This window comes from Lytechinus variegatus, chromosome 19 (genome assembly GCF_018143015.1).
Source record: "Lytechinus variegatus isolate NC3 chromosome 19, Lvar_3.0, whole genome shotgun sequence".
Taxonomy (NCBI): Eukaryota; Metazoa; Echinodermata; class Echinoidea; order Temnopleuroida; family Toxopneustidae; genus Lytechinus; species Lytechinus variegatus.
Window position 1 is genome coordinate 16,704,193 of NC_054758.1, and position 14,842 is coordinate 16,719,034.

General features: G+C 35.4%; 1 protein-coding gene across 1 annotated transcript; it reads left to right on the forward strand.

The window, feature by feature from the left end:
- The first annotated feature begins 10,115 nt into the window (after positions 1–10,115).
- LOC121405971 (39S ribosomal protein L23, mitochondrial-like) lies at positions 10,116–13,911 on the forward strand. The gene is made up of 4 exons (XM_041596967.1): positions 10,116–10,306; positions 10,946–11,068; positions 11,967–12,123; positions 13,362–13,911. The coding sequence occupies exons 1-4, from the start codon at positions 10,293–10,295 to the stop codon at positions 13,512–13,514; spliced, it is 447 nt and encodes a 148-aa protein (XP_041452901.1). The 5' UTR covers positions 10,116–10,292; the 3' UTR covers positions 13,515–13,911.
- The last annotated feature ends 931 nt before the right edge of the window (positions 13,912–14,842 follow it).

The window sequence follows — 14,842 nt, forward strand, 5'->3', positions numbered from 1 at the left end:
CTCTGAGAAAATTTCTAATATTCAAATCTTGGATATATAGCGCCCTCTCTAGGCGATGCTTGTTTTAAATTTAAAGGAGAATGAAACCATTGGAACAAGATAGCTTGTGTGAAAACAGAAAAATCAAAGAAACAGATCAACAAAAGTTTGAGAAAAATCGGACAATAAATGAGAAAGTTATGAGCATTTAAATATTGCAATCACTAATGCTATGGAGATCCTCCCATTGGCAATGCGACAAGGATGTGTGATGTCACTGATGAACAACTCTCCTCATTACTTTAGTATATATTTCACTTGAATTGCCTCTTTTATCACATCTATCCATAGATCATGTGTTCTTTCTACATGAGGGCATGTAATACATATTTTTTTTAAAATACATCATGGATAAAGAGTTTGTATCATCATAAGAAAAAGCAAAAAGAGACATTTTGAGGGTATTTTATAGTCCACCAAAAGTAAAGTTGTTCATCAGTGACATCACACATCCTTGTCGCATTGCCAATGGGAGGATCTCCATAGCATTAGTGATTGCAATATTTAAATGCTCATAACTTTCTCATTTATTGTCCGATTTTTCTCAAACTTTCTTTATTCTTATTCTTTGATTTTTCTGTTTCTACACAAGCCTATTTGTTCCAAAGGTTTCATTCCCCTTTAAAAATTTGGCATTCAAGCACTTATCTTATAAATTTAGTGATTAGATATCCAAAAGTTACAGACAAAGAACATATCTTGAAAGTTTCAGCCCATTCCATGATTTGGAATAGGATTTAATTGAAAGACAAAAACTCACAGATATTTTGATTTGATCGGGTGACCCGATCAAGTTAAATTTCCATGTAAAATCGCAAAATTTATCCTGTAAAACACATTTTCATTTCATATCCTCCACATCATAACTGTTATAGGGCATATCCATTCATATTAGCTAGCAATGAATTGGAATAGTGATAGGTGCATTTTGGTGGATTTACCAAAACTATACACAAGCTTTAAAACGGCTATTCTCGACTCGTGGTACGGCCGCTGTAGAGCAAATGTGACCGAGGTATTACAATACTCCCCCATTCTCTGCCTTCGTTGCTCTTCTAGCTTTCTCTTTCAGTCAACATCTCTCTGTTTCTTGTACACTGCTTTCTCTGGTCCAGGCCGGTGCAGTGATATAAATTACTCCGCAGTGGAGTTCGTTTTAAATGGACCCTTATAAGATATAAGACCAGGGGCTCGTAACACAAAGCTTAGCAATGATCGTAGATCATTTTTCTACGATTGATTCCATTGGCTATAAGATATAAGACCAGGGGCTCGTAACACAAAGCTTGTCAATGATCGTAGATCATTTTTCTACGATTGATTCCATTGGCTGCAATGTACAATCAATTGTGAAAATTGAAGCGTACGATTAATTGCTAACCCTTGATTGGAATAAATATGGTATTGCACACTTAATCTTTAACCTTTGACCTTGCAAGGAAATTGAGGGGGGGGCTTTGGTTTTGCTGGCCTTCAAGGTTAGAGTAAGTCTACCTGTAATATGTACAATATGTAATGATAAAAGCCGGGCTGAAATAGAACGGACCTTTTTGCAAGTGCCTTTCCGAGTTAGCACGCTCCTAACACAATCTTCCACCCCCCCACCTTTTTCTTTGTCTTCCTGCTGTGGCCCTCATTTCATTGCCCCCCCCCCCCCCCCCCCGCCTTTTTTTTGTCTGCAGACTGAAATGTGATTTCTTTTGTTTCAATGTAAGTAATTATCTCAAAGCTTATGATGGTGCTCAACTGATATATTTATTGAATGAACACATTTGTTCTATTTATTGATTGCAAGGAATGTCATGTATGAAATCAATTACAAATGGCACACTGCTGCTTTATTTTCCCACAGGAATTGAATATGAATGTAGCTGAATAGAGAAAGAGAAGGCTTTGATTATCAATTTTCCATCAATTATTTTGATTTGGAGTGTCTTTTTTTTATTGTAAATGTAATTTTATTGTTTTTATTACTGTGTTCATTATAGAAGGGTGTCTTCACTCAATAATTATTAGTTAGCATTATAAGTAGAAAGTAGACTTTAGCTTCCCTGGGATTGGATTACAATTTGCTGACCCCAGACACTGAGGAAAGCAATGGAAATACCTTGCTATAGTCGCATCTTTTGGGTGCAGCCAATTAAATTGTCTTATGGAATTGAATTACAGATTTTTCTTAGGCAGTTGCAGTAAAAAGGTAAAACAAATTACAAAATTCAAATTCCTATTAAAAACTGACATTTTTAAATAATAATAATAGGCATTTATATAGTGCCATCTATCAAGAAATATTCTATTCCAAGGCGCATTGTTTATTATTATCATTACCCCGGCTTTAGCTCGAACTGCCTTTTCAGCGCTCAGTGCATTCAAGGAATTAATCCTGCCGGATACTCATTTACCTCACCTGGATTGAGTGCAGCACAATGTGGATAAATTTCTTGCTGAAGGAAATTACGCCATGGCTGGGATTTGAACCCACAACCCTCTGTTTCAAAGTCAGAAGACTCATCCACTGGGCCACAACGCTCCGCAAGTACTTTTAGTACTTTTTTTTTCCAAGAGACAAATATAAACATATTTAATCAACACTTTCATGCGTAGAGGGAATTCGTTTGTCAATTTCAAGTGAATGTGGATTGCAATATATTTAATGATATGAAAAAGTACCAGGGTACTATAGTTTAATGTGTTCAAAGATTTTACATCTCATTATATTTATTAATATATCCATGCCCATTTATTTATATCCTTTAATATTAAACATTATTTAATAGATATCTGTGTAAATTACAATAATGGAAATTATGGAAAAAAGTCAATATTTTTACAACCATACATTATTAATTACAGATTCATGGCAAATTTACCAGATGCATGGTGGTCATGCATCGGTAATTACTTAAACATGGTTGCCATTCTATAATGTACTTTAGCAGATTTAATGTGGCTGTTGCAGAGCTGCCAAGTAGTACTGATTTTCAGTATTTAGTACTGAAAAGTGAGAAGAATACTGATAGTTTCATGTAAAATACTGATTTCTAAAGTTTCAGTTGTATGTGTGGTCCTATGGTATTTTTTGAAAATACTGATTTCCTCACCGAAATACTGATTTTCAGCTTCAAAAATACTGAAATGTTCGTTTTCAGGTTTGCAGCTCTGCTGTTGAAACATTTTATATTATTCAGTAAATTATATTCATACTATGCAGGTATTTTGATTCCTATCTTGCCTTGATTTCAATTGTATGGGTTGTTTCCAGATTTGCAATAATAACTTTGATCAAAGTGCTTGACATTTGAATTCTTTTAGTTTAATTATTATTAGCTAGCATTTTCTCATAAATTTGACTTTTCTGTGTGTGTTTGTTTTATTCTAATTTATTTGTACAATATATGCATCACCGCTACTGTCAATTTGCCCGAATACAGTCTGTACTTAAAGGGGAATCCAGCCTTGGTCATAAAATGGTGTGTTGGAGAGGAGAAAAAATAAATGAAACAGAATGGTGAAAGTTTGAGAGAAATTGAACTAGCAATAAGAAAGTTATGCCTGGGTATTTAAAATTGATATCCTTCAGACTAATATGCAGATTTCAAATTGGCAACTGGTTAAGTAAATTATGACACAAGGGGCAAGGAAAACTTTCCCACGTAGACCATGCACTTAATTATCAGGGATTTGTGGTTTTCTCCTAAGTAACCATTCCCCTGGGGCAGTAATCTAAATATAACTCAAGTAGTATATTGTTTTATATCCTCATAAAAGAAAAATATAATTTGAAGTAGAACTTTTGAAAAAAATGATATTTTAGCCATTTCATTTTTGGAGTATGTGGATGAGTAGTCCTTGCCTTGCATTACTATGACATCACATATGTGGCCAGTTTGAAGTCTCCATGGGTATAGTGATAACCTATATTTACTACTTTTAAAATGTTCTTATTGTTAGTCCGATATTGTTCAACATTTCACCTGTCAACTTGTCTGATTTTTCTTTTCCTCTACCAACAAGTTTTTCTTTGGGTTGGATTCCCCTTTAACCCTAAATAGACTGGGCTATTTCGACGCCTTATGATCTCGGCCGTCGATCGCGCGATCGCGACGAAAATTGGCACACACGTTACCCATGGCATTATCTACAAAACTATTACATCAAATTCTGCAAAAAATCTCATGTCTCATTAATTATGCTAATTTATGCGTAAAATCATAAGTTTGCCCTAATTAATAAAATAATGCCCCTGAAATGCTAATTTTTGTTTCACATACTCTAGATAGGCATCTGATCAAATTGATTTTTTAAAAATTTCGAAATCATATTTATTTTCTTATGTATTCTATTGTTTTCTAAATTTCTTATGTATTTCTTTGTTTTTTTACTTTTTGTTTTTTATTGTTTTTTCAATGGAAATTGTCGGGGAATTCATTTTGACCATAAAAAAGATAAAATTGATTGATTTTAAGCAGTAAAAGGAAAAATAATGATACATTTATGAATTTTGGCTAAGAACAGTATTTGCATTGGATTTGTACACAAATTCACGTTTTTGAGTAATTTTGGGTCTGCATGCACTTATGAAATGTTGCGTAATTTTGGAACCGCGTACCCGGGGGTCACAATTTTGGTCTCAAAAGTTGCGCGAGACTTGAAAGTAAAAAGTCAGTGAGCGACGCGGTCAAAAAATTTCGCGCAGCGGATTTATCGCGAAAAATGTCGAGGGGGGGCTGAATCAGCCCCCCCCCCCAGTCTTTTTAGGGTTAAAACACACTGTCAGACATTTCGTTTCCTGTGCCTTACAATTTGTTCAATTTCTTTTCATCATAGATAAGATACATTGAGAGTTATTTTTTGACCTGGGGGGTGTTTCACAAAGATTTAAGCATGACTTAAGTGGCACTTAAATGCCTACCCGTACATGATATGCAACGCGCGATCTTATTGATAGATACGCATTAGTGCGCGTCCTCATGACACGATTTGACCAATGCGGTCAAGCCTTTCATACCTTACGCAACTCGGTATCTAAGTGCGACTCTAAGTCATACTTAAATCTTTGTGAAACACCCCCCAGAATTAATTAATTCGTACTGGCCATGCGTCATTTCAACTATAATCGTGCATTCAATTAAATTATTGAATAAAACCATGTTAATATATAGATTGCATTGCCCGATTGTGTGGGATTTCTGTTGGTATGGTTTGTTCTTTGGGGTTTTTTTCTTAAATTAATCTATTCATTTCTACAAATGGTACTCATGAGGTAAATTAAAGCAGTATAATACATTGATAGCATTTTTTTAGGGGGAAGGGGGAAATGAGTTTAATTAAAGGCATGTTTATTTCAGGTTCAAGTAAGAAGAGACTCATCAAAATTTCAAATAGGACTTTATACTTTTATATTATTATCTTTCATTTCTCTAACCTATTTTTTCATGTGATAAAACATGCCGGACATCGCAGTTCATTTGTTATTATTATTATTGTATGTTCTAGTTTAAAGGATTGGAGAGGTCGTCAAAAGTAGGCTGTAAATGAGTATGAGATGTTATATGTGGAGATTGGAAGCATTATTAAAAAGATATGGAGGCATATGAGGCTCACATAATGCAATAAAAGTGTGGTTGTAGATGATTAGTTCCAACAAAAGGAATTCTTGGTGATAAATATCAGGAGGAAGAGAGAGATGGATAAAAAGGGGGGAGAGAAGGGAGATGAAATAAGATGTGAAAAGAGATTGATATGCAAATATAGTTTATAGTAAATATGCAGATCAGTAATGGATGAATCTGAGCTGATTTTTTATGTAAAGTAAGTATGAACCATTCAAATCAATGATTCTGCAAATTAATTCAAATAAAAGTAATAACTTGATAATCATATAAAGTGCTAAGACTATGAAATAAAAGAATAAGATAAAAAAAAACTATTGCTTGAGTGTGTAGATATGTGTGTAGATAGGCTGCTGGGCCAACGATCAATTGGGCAAAGCAAATTTTCAGAGTATTTCATTTCATGTCTATTTCAAACAAATTATGGATTTTCATTTAATTTTTTTTCTTTTTCATGTCCTGGTACAATCACTGCAAAAAGTTCTTTACAAAAAGTTGGTCAGATTGGATACCCGGGGGGCACCTGCATTGACGAGTGGATACCATGCCCGACCAAAAAAACACGTAAAAAGGATCATGTTCTTTTCACGATAGGGCACGTTACGTACGTAACGTGATAAGGGTGTCAAAAACACAAAAATAATGAAAAAAGGTATCTATTTCGCTAGGAAAATTACGTATTTAGGGTCGAATTTGCGGGGATGATAAAACAAAATTAAATGTTTTATAAAAAATGTCATTTTTGCCCCAACACTTCGTGTTTAGAGTCCGATTTGTGCGAGATGTAGAAGGTGGGGTCGTACTATGGTAAAGCCGACGACCGAAGGACCCGTAACAATAAAACATTCCTGTACTTGTTTACTTCATTTCAGGAAATATTTGCCAAGAGTAGGCTATCGTTTTGTTTCCAATACTTGATAAGGGTAGGGTTTCACATGCCAATACTTGTTAAGGGGTGCATTTTCATAAAATGGAAATTATACGTGTTCATTTTAGGGTTCTTTTCGAGACCCCATGGTCGCGCATGGTATCCACTCGTGATCTGGAAGTGCCCCCCCCCCCCCCGGCCTGGAGTTAAATTTCACCCCTAAATAGCCCGTATTCATGTTATCTGCATTGTGAATTGTTTATCTACACACACAGAAACCAGTGGATCAATCTGTCAATGATATATAGTGTAAGGGAGGTTCACCCTGACATAATTTTTTATAAATTAATTTCAGCAAAAGCAGAAATGAGAAAACAAAAGTTTTGAGAAAAATCCTTAAAGGAGAATGGCATTGGAACAAGATAGCTTGTGTGAAAACAGAAAAAATCAAAGAAACAGATCAACAAAAGTTAGAGAAAAATCGGACAAAATGAAATAATGAGAAAGTTATGAGCATTTGAATATTGCGATCACTAATGCTATGGAGATAGCAAATTGGCAATGCGACAAAGATGTGTGATGTCACTTGTGAACAACTCACCCCTTTACTTTAGTAATTATTTCACTTGAATTGCCTCTTTTATCACATCTATCCATAGATCATGCGTTCTTTCTACATGAGGGCATGTATTACATATTTTTTTAAGAATACATCATGGATAAAGAGTTTGTATCATTATTAGAAAAAGCAAAAAGATACATTTTGAGGGTATTTTATAGTCCAACAAAGGAAAGTTGTTCATCAGTGACATCACACATCCTTGTCGCATTGCCAATGGGAGGATCTCCATAGCATTAGTGATTGCAATATTCAAATGCTCATAACTTTCTCATTATTTGTCCGATTTTTCTCAAACTTTCTTTATTCTTATTCTTTGATTTCTCTGTTTCTACACAAGTCTATTTGTTCCAAAGGTTTCATTCCCCCTTAAAGACATAAAATGTGAAGTGTTTATATATTTGTAACGTCATATACAAGAGCTATGTCTTTTTTCATTCCATTCTTTTCCACTTTTAATGTTTTATTTTATATGATTCTGTTAATATTGAACCCTTGAACATTTTCAAGTTGCTGAGAAAAGGGCATTTTATCAAAGTCAAATCTTTCACGCCCTCTACGTTACTTATGATACGCTCTTGCGGAGAAACGTGAACACAGACGGACTAACACAGACACGGTAAGTAAACAAGTTTTTTTACCATTTTCAGTCGGGAATATATGTTTTTTGCAAATCTATTAAGTAATCTATATTCATTTTTATGTATTTAGAATGTGTTAACTTTTTCTTTGCCAATTGCATATGTGAATGATAGGTAATTTTGTCGCAGAAAAGGGCATAGACTTCACCTCGGTCCCGTGTGTTGAAAAATGTGTTATGTGGTCCACAGAGTTTTAATTGCGGTGGAGCTGAAGTGAAGTTCGTGAAACGTAAAGACTCGCGAGAGTAACCACCACTAACGACTTATCACGTACTGATTTGGAATAGAATGAAAGTAGATCTACTATGAACCTACATCTTGAAAACATCTCTGCCCATATCCATCAATCCATCATCAACGTTCAACACGACCTTGACGACAACAGCGTGAACATATTCGATTTCTGAAACGATTGATTGCAAAAAAATCAAATTTTATTCCAGATAACTCAGCATGCACATGCTGCCTTTAGTCAGTGGTAAGTCAATGATTGAACAACTAGTTATTCATCCTGATACTGTTACTTAAAAGAAGCAAGTTGAAGTAACTCTGCCGGGCTAGACAGCTGGCACCCATGGGTTCATATCGTCTCGCGAGCGAAGGATTATCAGTCATACGAACGCGACACACCACTACACTTTGAAAATACAGTGGGCTTTTGCCCACATAAAATATTATGTATAAATAAATATTCCACATCCTGCTATGACACTTACCGAATCATTTAGATCCTTCCGTGACTTCTCCTTGAAGTTTCTTTCGAAAAATATGTATATTTTCTTGATCTTTAGTGAAGATTTTACGGAGATAGAAATCAGTCAGCGTTGATATCAATTTTCTCCTGAAGAGGGCGCGCGATTTATATTCATATCAAAGACACGACAAGGGAAAGAATAGGAACCTACACTATTTTACACGCATATCGACGCAAGGCATTACGCAAAGTCCGTGAAATGTCCAATCTTTTTCATTGTATAGACTGTGGTATACCGTATACGTATTATTGACGTTCGTCAAAGCTTGTACTGCTGGTTTCTTTCCAGGCACGTATATTATTTTCATTTTTTTTTATCAGTCATCTTTTTAAATTAATGCAAATGAGTGTTATCATCACCAATAATAATCATTAATTATGTTTTTTGAAGGCATTTCATTAATTGGTGCCCATAATTAGTAAATTAATCATGAGGATTGCGCATTCAAAGAATTTAGATACAGTTATAAAATTACCGAGGAGCTGAATCAAGGTTGTGAAATTATTAGCGCCACCAACGGGCTTCCTTGTATTTCCGTGGAAGAGACAAGCGAAGTCACTTTCGAGGCCGAGGTAAGCAAAATGTGCTTTTTTTATCGGATTATTATTTTATTATTATTATTATATTCAGCAAAATCTTGCTACTTACCGGCAAGAGCCCCGGTGCGTAGCGAGAAGGAGCTTCGGCAAATATTACTTCAGCAATGAAGCGATGTTTGCCGACTACTTCGAAATCCAGGGTCAAACACGGTCTATTGTACGAGGTTAGTATGTACTAACCTCGTACAATGTGTGAGTGGACAGCTGGCAGCCGTCTGTTTCGAGGAGTTTTTTAACTTTTTTTTTTAATTTCTCCTCGTACACAGACGGCTCGCTATCGTGCAGCCACCATTAGGGGACTTGCAATGCAAAATCCCCCTGTCGGGGCTCTTCAATTTTTGTCTTTAATGAATAAAAATTTTGAAAATTAACGCAACCAAAATGCTAATTAATATTCCCTTTTGGCATTAATTGCCAAAAAAAAATTGAGTTAAAAGGAACAAAAACAGTGACCTACCTCGGCTGTCGCGCAAATTCACTTCCCGTGTTATCCGATCTTAAGTACATAAACATATGGCCATTGAGTCCCCTGTACAGATCGCGCTAGAACTTCGGTCTCTGTATTTGGTGAGTGAAGCCAACGGAGTTCAGCTGAACAACCAACATAAAAGAGACCGAAGCTTTTGGTCTAGACAATTACAAGACATTGCCGATAGCTGGTTGGTAAAAAATGGCCCCTTTTCCTGCTGCTCCATCCTTGTCATTTCTCTCTTCATATCCCTCCTTTGCCTTCTTTTCCTACTTCTCATTCTTATCTTTTTCCTTCACATATTCCCCTCCTTTCTCTTTTTTATTCTCCCTCGTCTCCTCTTCTCCTACCTCTTCTTTTTATTTTACCATATCTGTCATCTTCCTTTTGCTATTCCCTACCTACTGTAGTTCCTCCTCCACTTCCTCCCATTTCTTCTCTCCCTTCTTTTCTCATATTTTTTTTTCAATTTCTCATCATTGGTAATGATTTTTTTTCTATAAAATTTACTTGTTATCCCCAACTGCAGGATGCCAAAACTTCCACGAAGTTGTTACAGAGGGATGTTTGTCACAGGATGACTGGACTCTGGCACTGTGAATAGTTCATTGAGCTTGCTGTTAGCTGCAAATTCAGGTTGGCGTTGGACTAGAAACCACACCAGTAGCAGAATCAAACACATCTTACAAAATGTCAAAAGCAAGGTTTGTTGCATCCAAAGCTGAACAAATTTTAACAATTAAAAAAAGAAATGTTGAGAGTTTTGAAACAAAGTGCTTTCTGTTTTTTTTTACCCACCATCATCATTCTCTTCATTATTCAATATAACATTAAATTTTAAGAAAAATTAGATGTGAAAATAAAAAAGATTTAGAATTTATTTCATTTTTGTGAAACCTATTGTTATTGTTAACTGTTTCTTATCCCCATTGTGCTATGTGTTACATAGGGCCCTCGTTGAACAACTCTATTCTGACCTATCAGCTGTTTGTGAAAATTGAGAGATGTTGATGCTCTAGATAATATAATTTTGTTTTATGTGCATTGTGATATTAAAAACATTTTTATGTCATACGATAATTGATTTTGATCATATTTTACAGTGAGTCAAAATTATTAGAGAAAATGTTTTAGATTCAATATTGCCTGTGTTTTAGTATATTTGTGATTCTGTTCAACACTTAAATGCCAGAATCAGAGTTCTCTTCCTGGACTTGGTTGCATTTTAGTCTGCAATAGAATTAGATCTCAGAATGAATCCTGAAAAATTTATCATCTGTTCAATGAAGACCAATATAATCATTCAATGAAATTCATTTCAAGATATTTATATTTTTGTACAGGTACCCAATTTACCTCCTAGGCAACCCACAGAACAGGGTTTTCTTCACAGATTTCTGCATGAAGCTTGTCAAGAATAAGAAGCCTCAACCACCTAATGTTGTTACATTCGAGTGTGACATTCAGTAAGTCTCTTGTAATTTTTCATCTCTTATTTTGTATTTTTTAGAATTTAAAAAAGTGTACACCTAATTTACAAGAATGCACATATTATGTCAATCTATTTGAATGCAGGATAAAAGGGCACTGTCCTTTAAATGTCTTGCTCACAGGCATAGGTGCCATGACCGGGTATTGAACCCTGGACTTTCAAATGTCTAGTCAGGCGCCTTAGACCACTTGGCCATGGTATCTCGGTGGTTCTTATTAATCACAATATGATCACCCCCAGCTGATAGAATATGGAAGATTTGAATATGTCTCTATACTTATCATTCCATTTATCAAAACTTCTGTTTTCCACATTCTGACAAGAGTTGACGAGGCGTTAAAAGAAATCTATGATTAGAGGTTAAAATTATGATTTTAATGAAATGTTACAAAGTGCCTTAAAATCATGAAATAATTAGCGGATCATCATCATATTCATTTGGAAAAAAAATCCCATTTGATATACTGTATCATAATTTAGTCCAAGATATAGCTTTATTATTATTATCATTTGTTTGGTGTCGCCTGTGCCTGGGAGGCGAAAAACAAACTGAATCACTATGACCCGCAGGTCTCTCCTCCCGATATAACTAATAAGGGGGAGTGCAGGTGGACCACTACACCAGGGTTTCCCCCTACTCTTATACGTGTCCTCCATTTAATGTCTTATCTCATTGCAAATATGCAAATGATTGGTGATCTGCTTGTTGCGTCAACAAATATGAATTGATTTGCTTTAGTATAAATTGATCCATTTCTTGTAAATTTGCATCTGAAATGTATATATATTTGTACAAATATTTTCTTGCAACACTCCATAAGGCTCATATTGTAAAGAAATAATCACCTCTTCTGTAATTGTTCTTCAAACAGGATGACAAAGTTTGACATCAAGAACTATCTTGAGAATGTCTATAAGGTTCCTGTGGCCAGGGTTAATACGAGTGTGATCTACGTACCATTCAAGAGAAATCATAGAAACGAGAGGGTCAAACTCAGAGAGGATTATAAGCTAGCTTATGTGACATTGGTATGTATATTAATAAATAAATGATAATAATATAGGATTTGTATAGCGCACGTCCACCTTGCTAGGTGCTCAAGGCACTCCTATATTACCCCGGCTAAGCTAGTCTACCGATTCTGGTGCGCACAACTTTTTGAGGAATTACTTCCTGCCGGTACCCATTTACCTCACCTGGGTCAAGTGCAGCACAGTATGGATAAATTTCTTGCTGAAGGAAAACATGCCATGGCTAGGGTTTGAACCCACGACCCTCTGTTTGAAAGGCGAGAGTCAGAGCCACTAGACCATGACGCCCCCACATATTAACCCATAGCTTACTAGAATGTGTGATTTCCATTTCAGTATTAACCTATTGGTGTTGGTGTTAGGTCAATTTTTACACAAGTATAACACCAAACATAAAATGAAGAGTCCTGAAAAGTCACTCGCTAGTTTTTAGATGTCAATATTGTGATCTGGATCAGTTTTACAAACTCAGAATAGATTTTGGAGCTAGGGGAAGCAATCTAAATTCCAACACCAACACCAATGCCATCACCGGACTTGAAATCACCCAATAGGGTTGTACCTGGACAAAGCCTATGGGATTAGCAAAGGTCAGTGATCAAGAAGTAACTGAACTCTAAGGTTCTCTACCAAACAATAAAACTTGTGTGATAGGGCCATTCCTAAACCTTTTCAATTTTTAATAAAAATTTCAGAAATATATTTTGAAGTTTGGTTTTAGAAATATAAATGCTGATCAATCTTGATTTTAAAATGGGAGTTATTGGAAGTATGATGTAGACACCTTGTTCTTTGCAAATAATTGTTTTAGAGAGAGAAGTGGAAAATTTTTACCACCATCAGGGAAGAATTATGCTTACCAAATTTGATTAGCTTTTGGTCATCAGACAAGAGAAACCTCTTCAACTATATTATAATAAATGGTAAACAAAAAGATTTTTGTGTAGCTTAATTCTTTAAAAATATGTGAAGAGAATTGCACCAGGGAAATTGTTTCCGTTATAAGACAACATGATCAACGTGTTGTATCACTCTATGAGTGGATTCGGTCTTGAGCTGTTGATTTTCATTGCAATTCAGTTTGATCCTTACTCCTCCATCAGAAGATTTCCCTGAATACTTTTTATAGAAAAAAAGTTAATTTAAGAACTAGTTGGATTTATTGTGTAATGTGCACCCATGTTTATTTTATGTTTGCACACGTGTGTTTTTCTTTTTCTTATGTTTTTGAACAGGCGGAGGGCCAGACGTTTGAGTTCCCAGAGCTCTTTCCAGACACAGAGGAGAAGAAGAATGAAGAGATGGCGGAGGAGCTGAAGGAGAAGGAGAAGAAGGCTGCAAAACTATTTGCAGCAAGAGGAGGGGTTCCCAGCTGGTTCGGCTTATGATAGATAGAACGTGTGATGATAGAACAATAATACAGGCAGGAAAATAGTTGTGATTGACAGAACAAGTGATAATGGACATATAAGTGCCATTGTGGAGATGAATTTTATTGTTATATTGAACCATGTGCAACTAGGAGGAAGATCACTACCAAGGACTGGACTACCTGCTGCTGTGAACAATGGTTATGTGATTTTCAATGCAATTTACTGTCATCTTGAAGGAGGGTTGAAGGGTCAGGTTTCCATAGTCTGTGGCTCTCATTGCAGAAGACTGTTGCTGACTTCACATACTTCATTACATGGACAAAGATCATGATTATCATTGAGTATTAGCTGTTGTCAAACGCAGCATCAAACAGCTTTGTTATTTTGAATAAAGGGATGTGGAAATATTGAATATAAAATCTGGAGTGTATGTTTATTTTGTGCAAACTTCATTCTTTGGAATGATCCTTCATTTTACAGAAGGGTGGGTGAAGGGTTAGTGGAATGGTATACAGCTAAGCATGGTTTACATGAACTGCGGAACGTATGAAAACTTCAAAAAGACCATCTGATTGAGACTTTTTTTTAATGGTCAGCCCACTTCCCGCCCCAACACTTCAAAACTGTTTCATGACCCCTAATTTCTAAGTGGACTTTACTAATGTAGTTGAGATCAACCCTGAGTTTGGCCTCGAAACAAAACATGACAAAGATGTCTTTTTGTTTACAAGGGAAGTCCATTCTGATGCCAAGTTTGTTAAAATAAAGAAACATAATAATAGAAAAAATAGGAACATTTATCAAGGTTTTGGAAAAATTCAATTAAAACGTAATTGTATGAAATTTTTATCTAGTGGTATTGTATGCAATCAGCTACACATATGACATATAATATCATTTCCACAGATATCTGATAGTAAAGTGAATGCCAAGTAAAATGATATATATCTTTGAGAAAAATACAAGTGTAAAAAGAAATTATTTCCCAACAAATTGAGCTTTTTGTATATGAAACCACCAAAACAATAAGTATGAAAATTAATATATTTCTTGTAAATTATTTTTCTGTCCATTATACTACCACCCCCTCCTTTCCCCTTTTTTACAAGAGTACTCTACCACCGCTGCAGACCAATTTCTCGTTATATATACCTTCTTACCAACTTTCTCTCCTACCAAACCCTCTCCCACACCACTTTTTTTCTTTCTTTGTTCCCTATTTCATCTATCCATTTCTCCCCACTGTCATCTCATCACTACCCCATTCTGCCCTTATTATCTTCATTTCTTAGTTACTATAAAGTTCTTAACTGTGACAACCCTACTCTCTTTCTCTTGCCTCC

Coding starts and splice junctions, on each gene's coding strand:
- LOC121405971 (XM_041596967.1), top strand. Junction 11,069..11,966: donor ACATTCGAGTGTGACATTCA/GTAAGTCTCTTG, acceptor TTCTTCAAACAG/GATGACAAAGTTTGACATCA. Junction 12,124..13,361: donor AGCTAGCTTATGTGACATTG/GTATGTATATTA, acceptor GTTTTTGAACAG/GCGGAGGGCCAGACGTTTGA.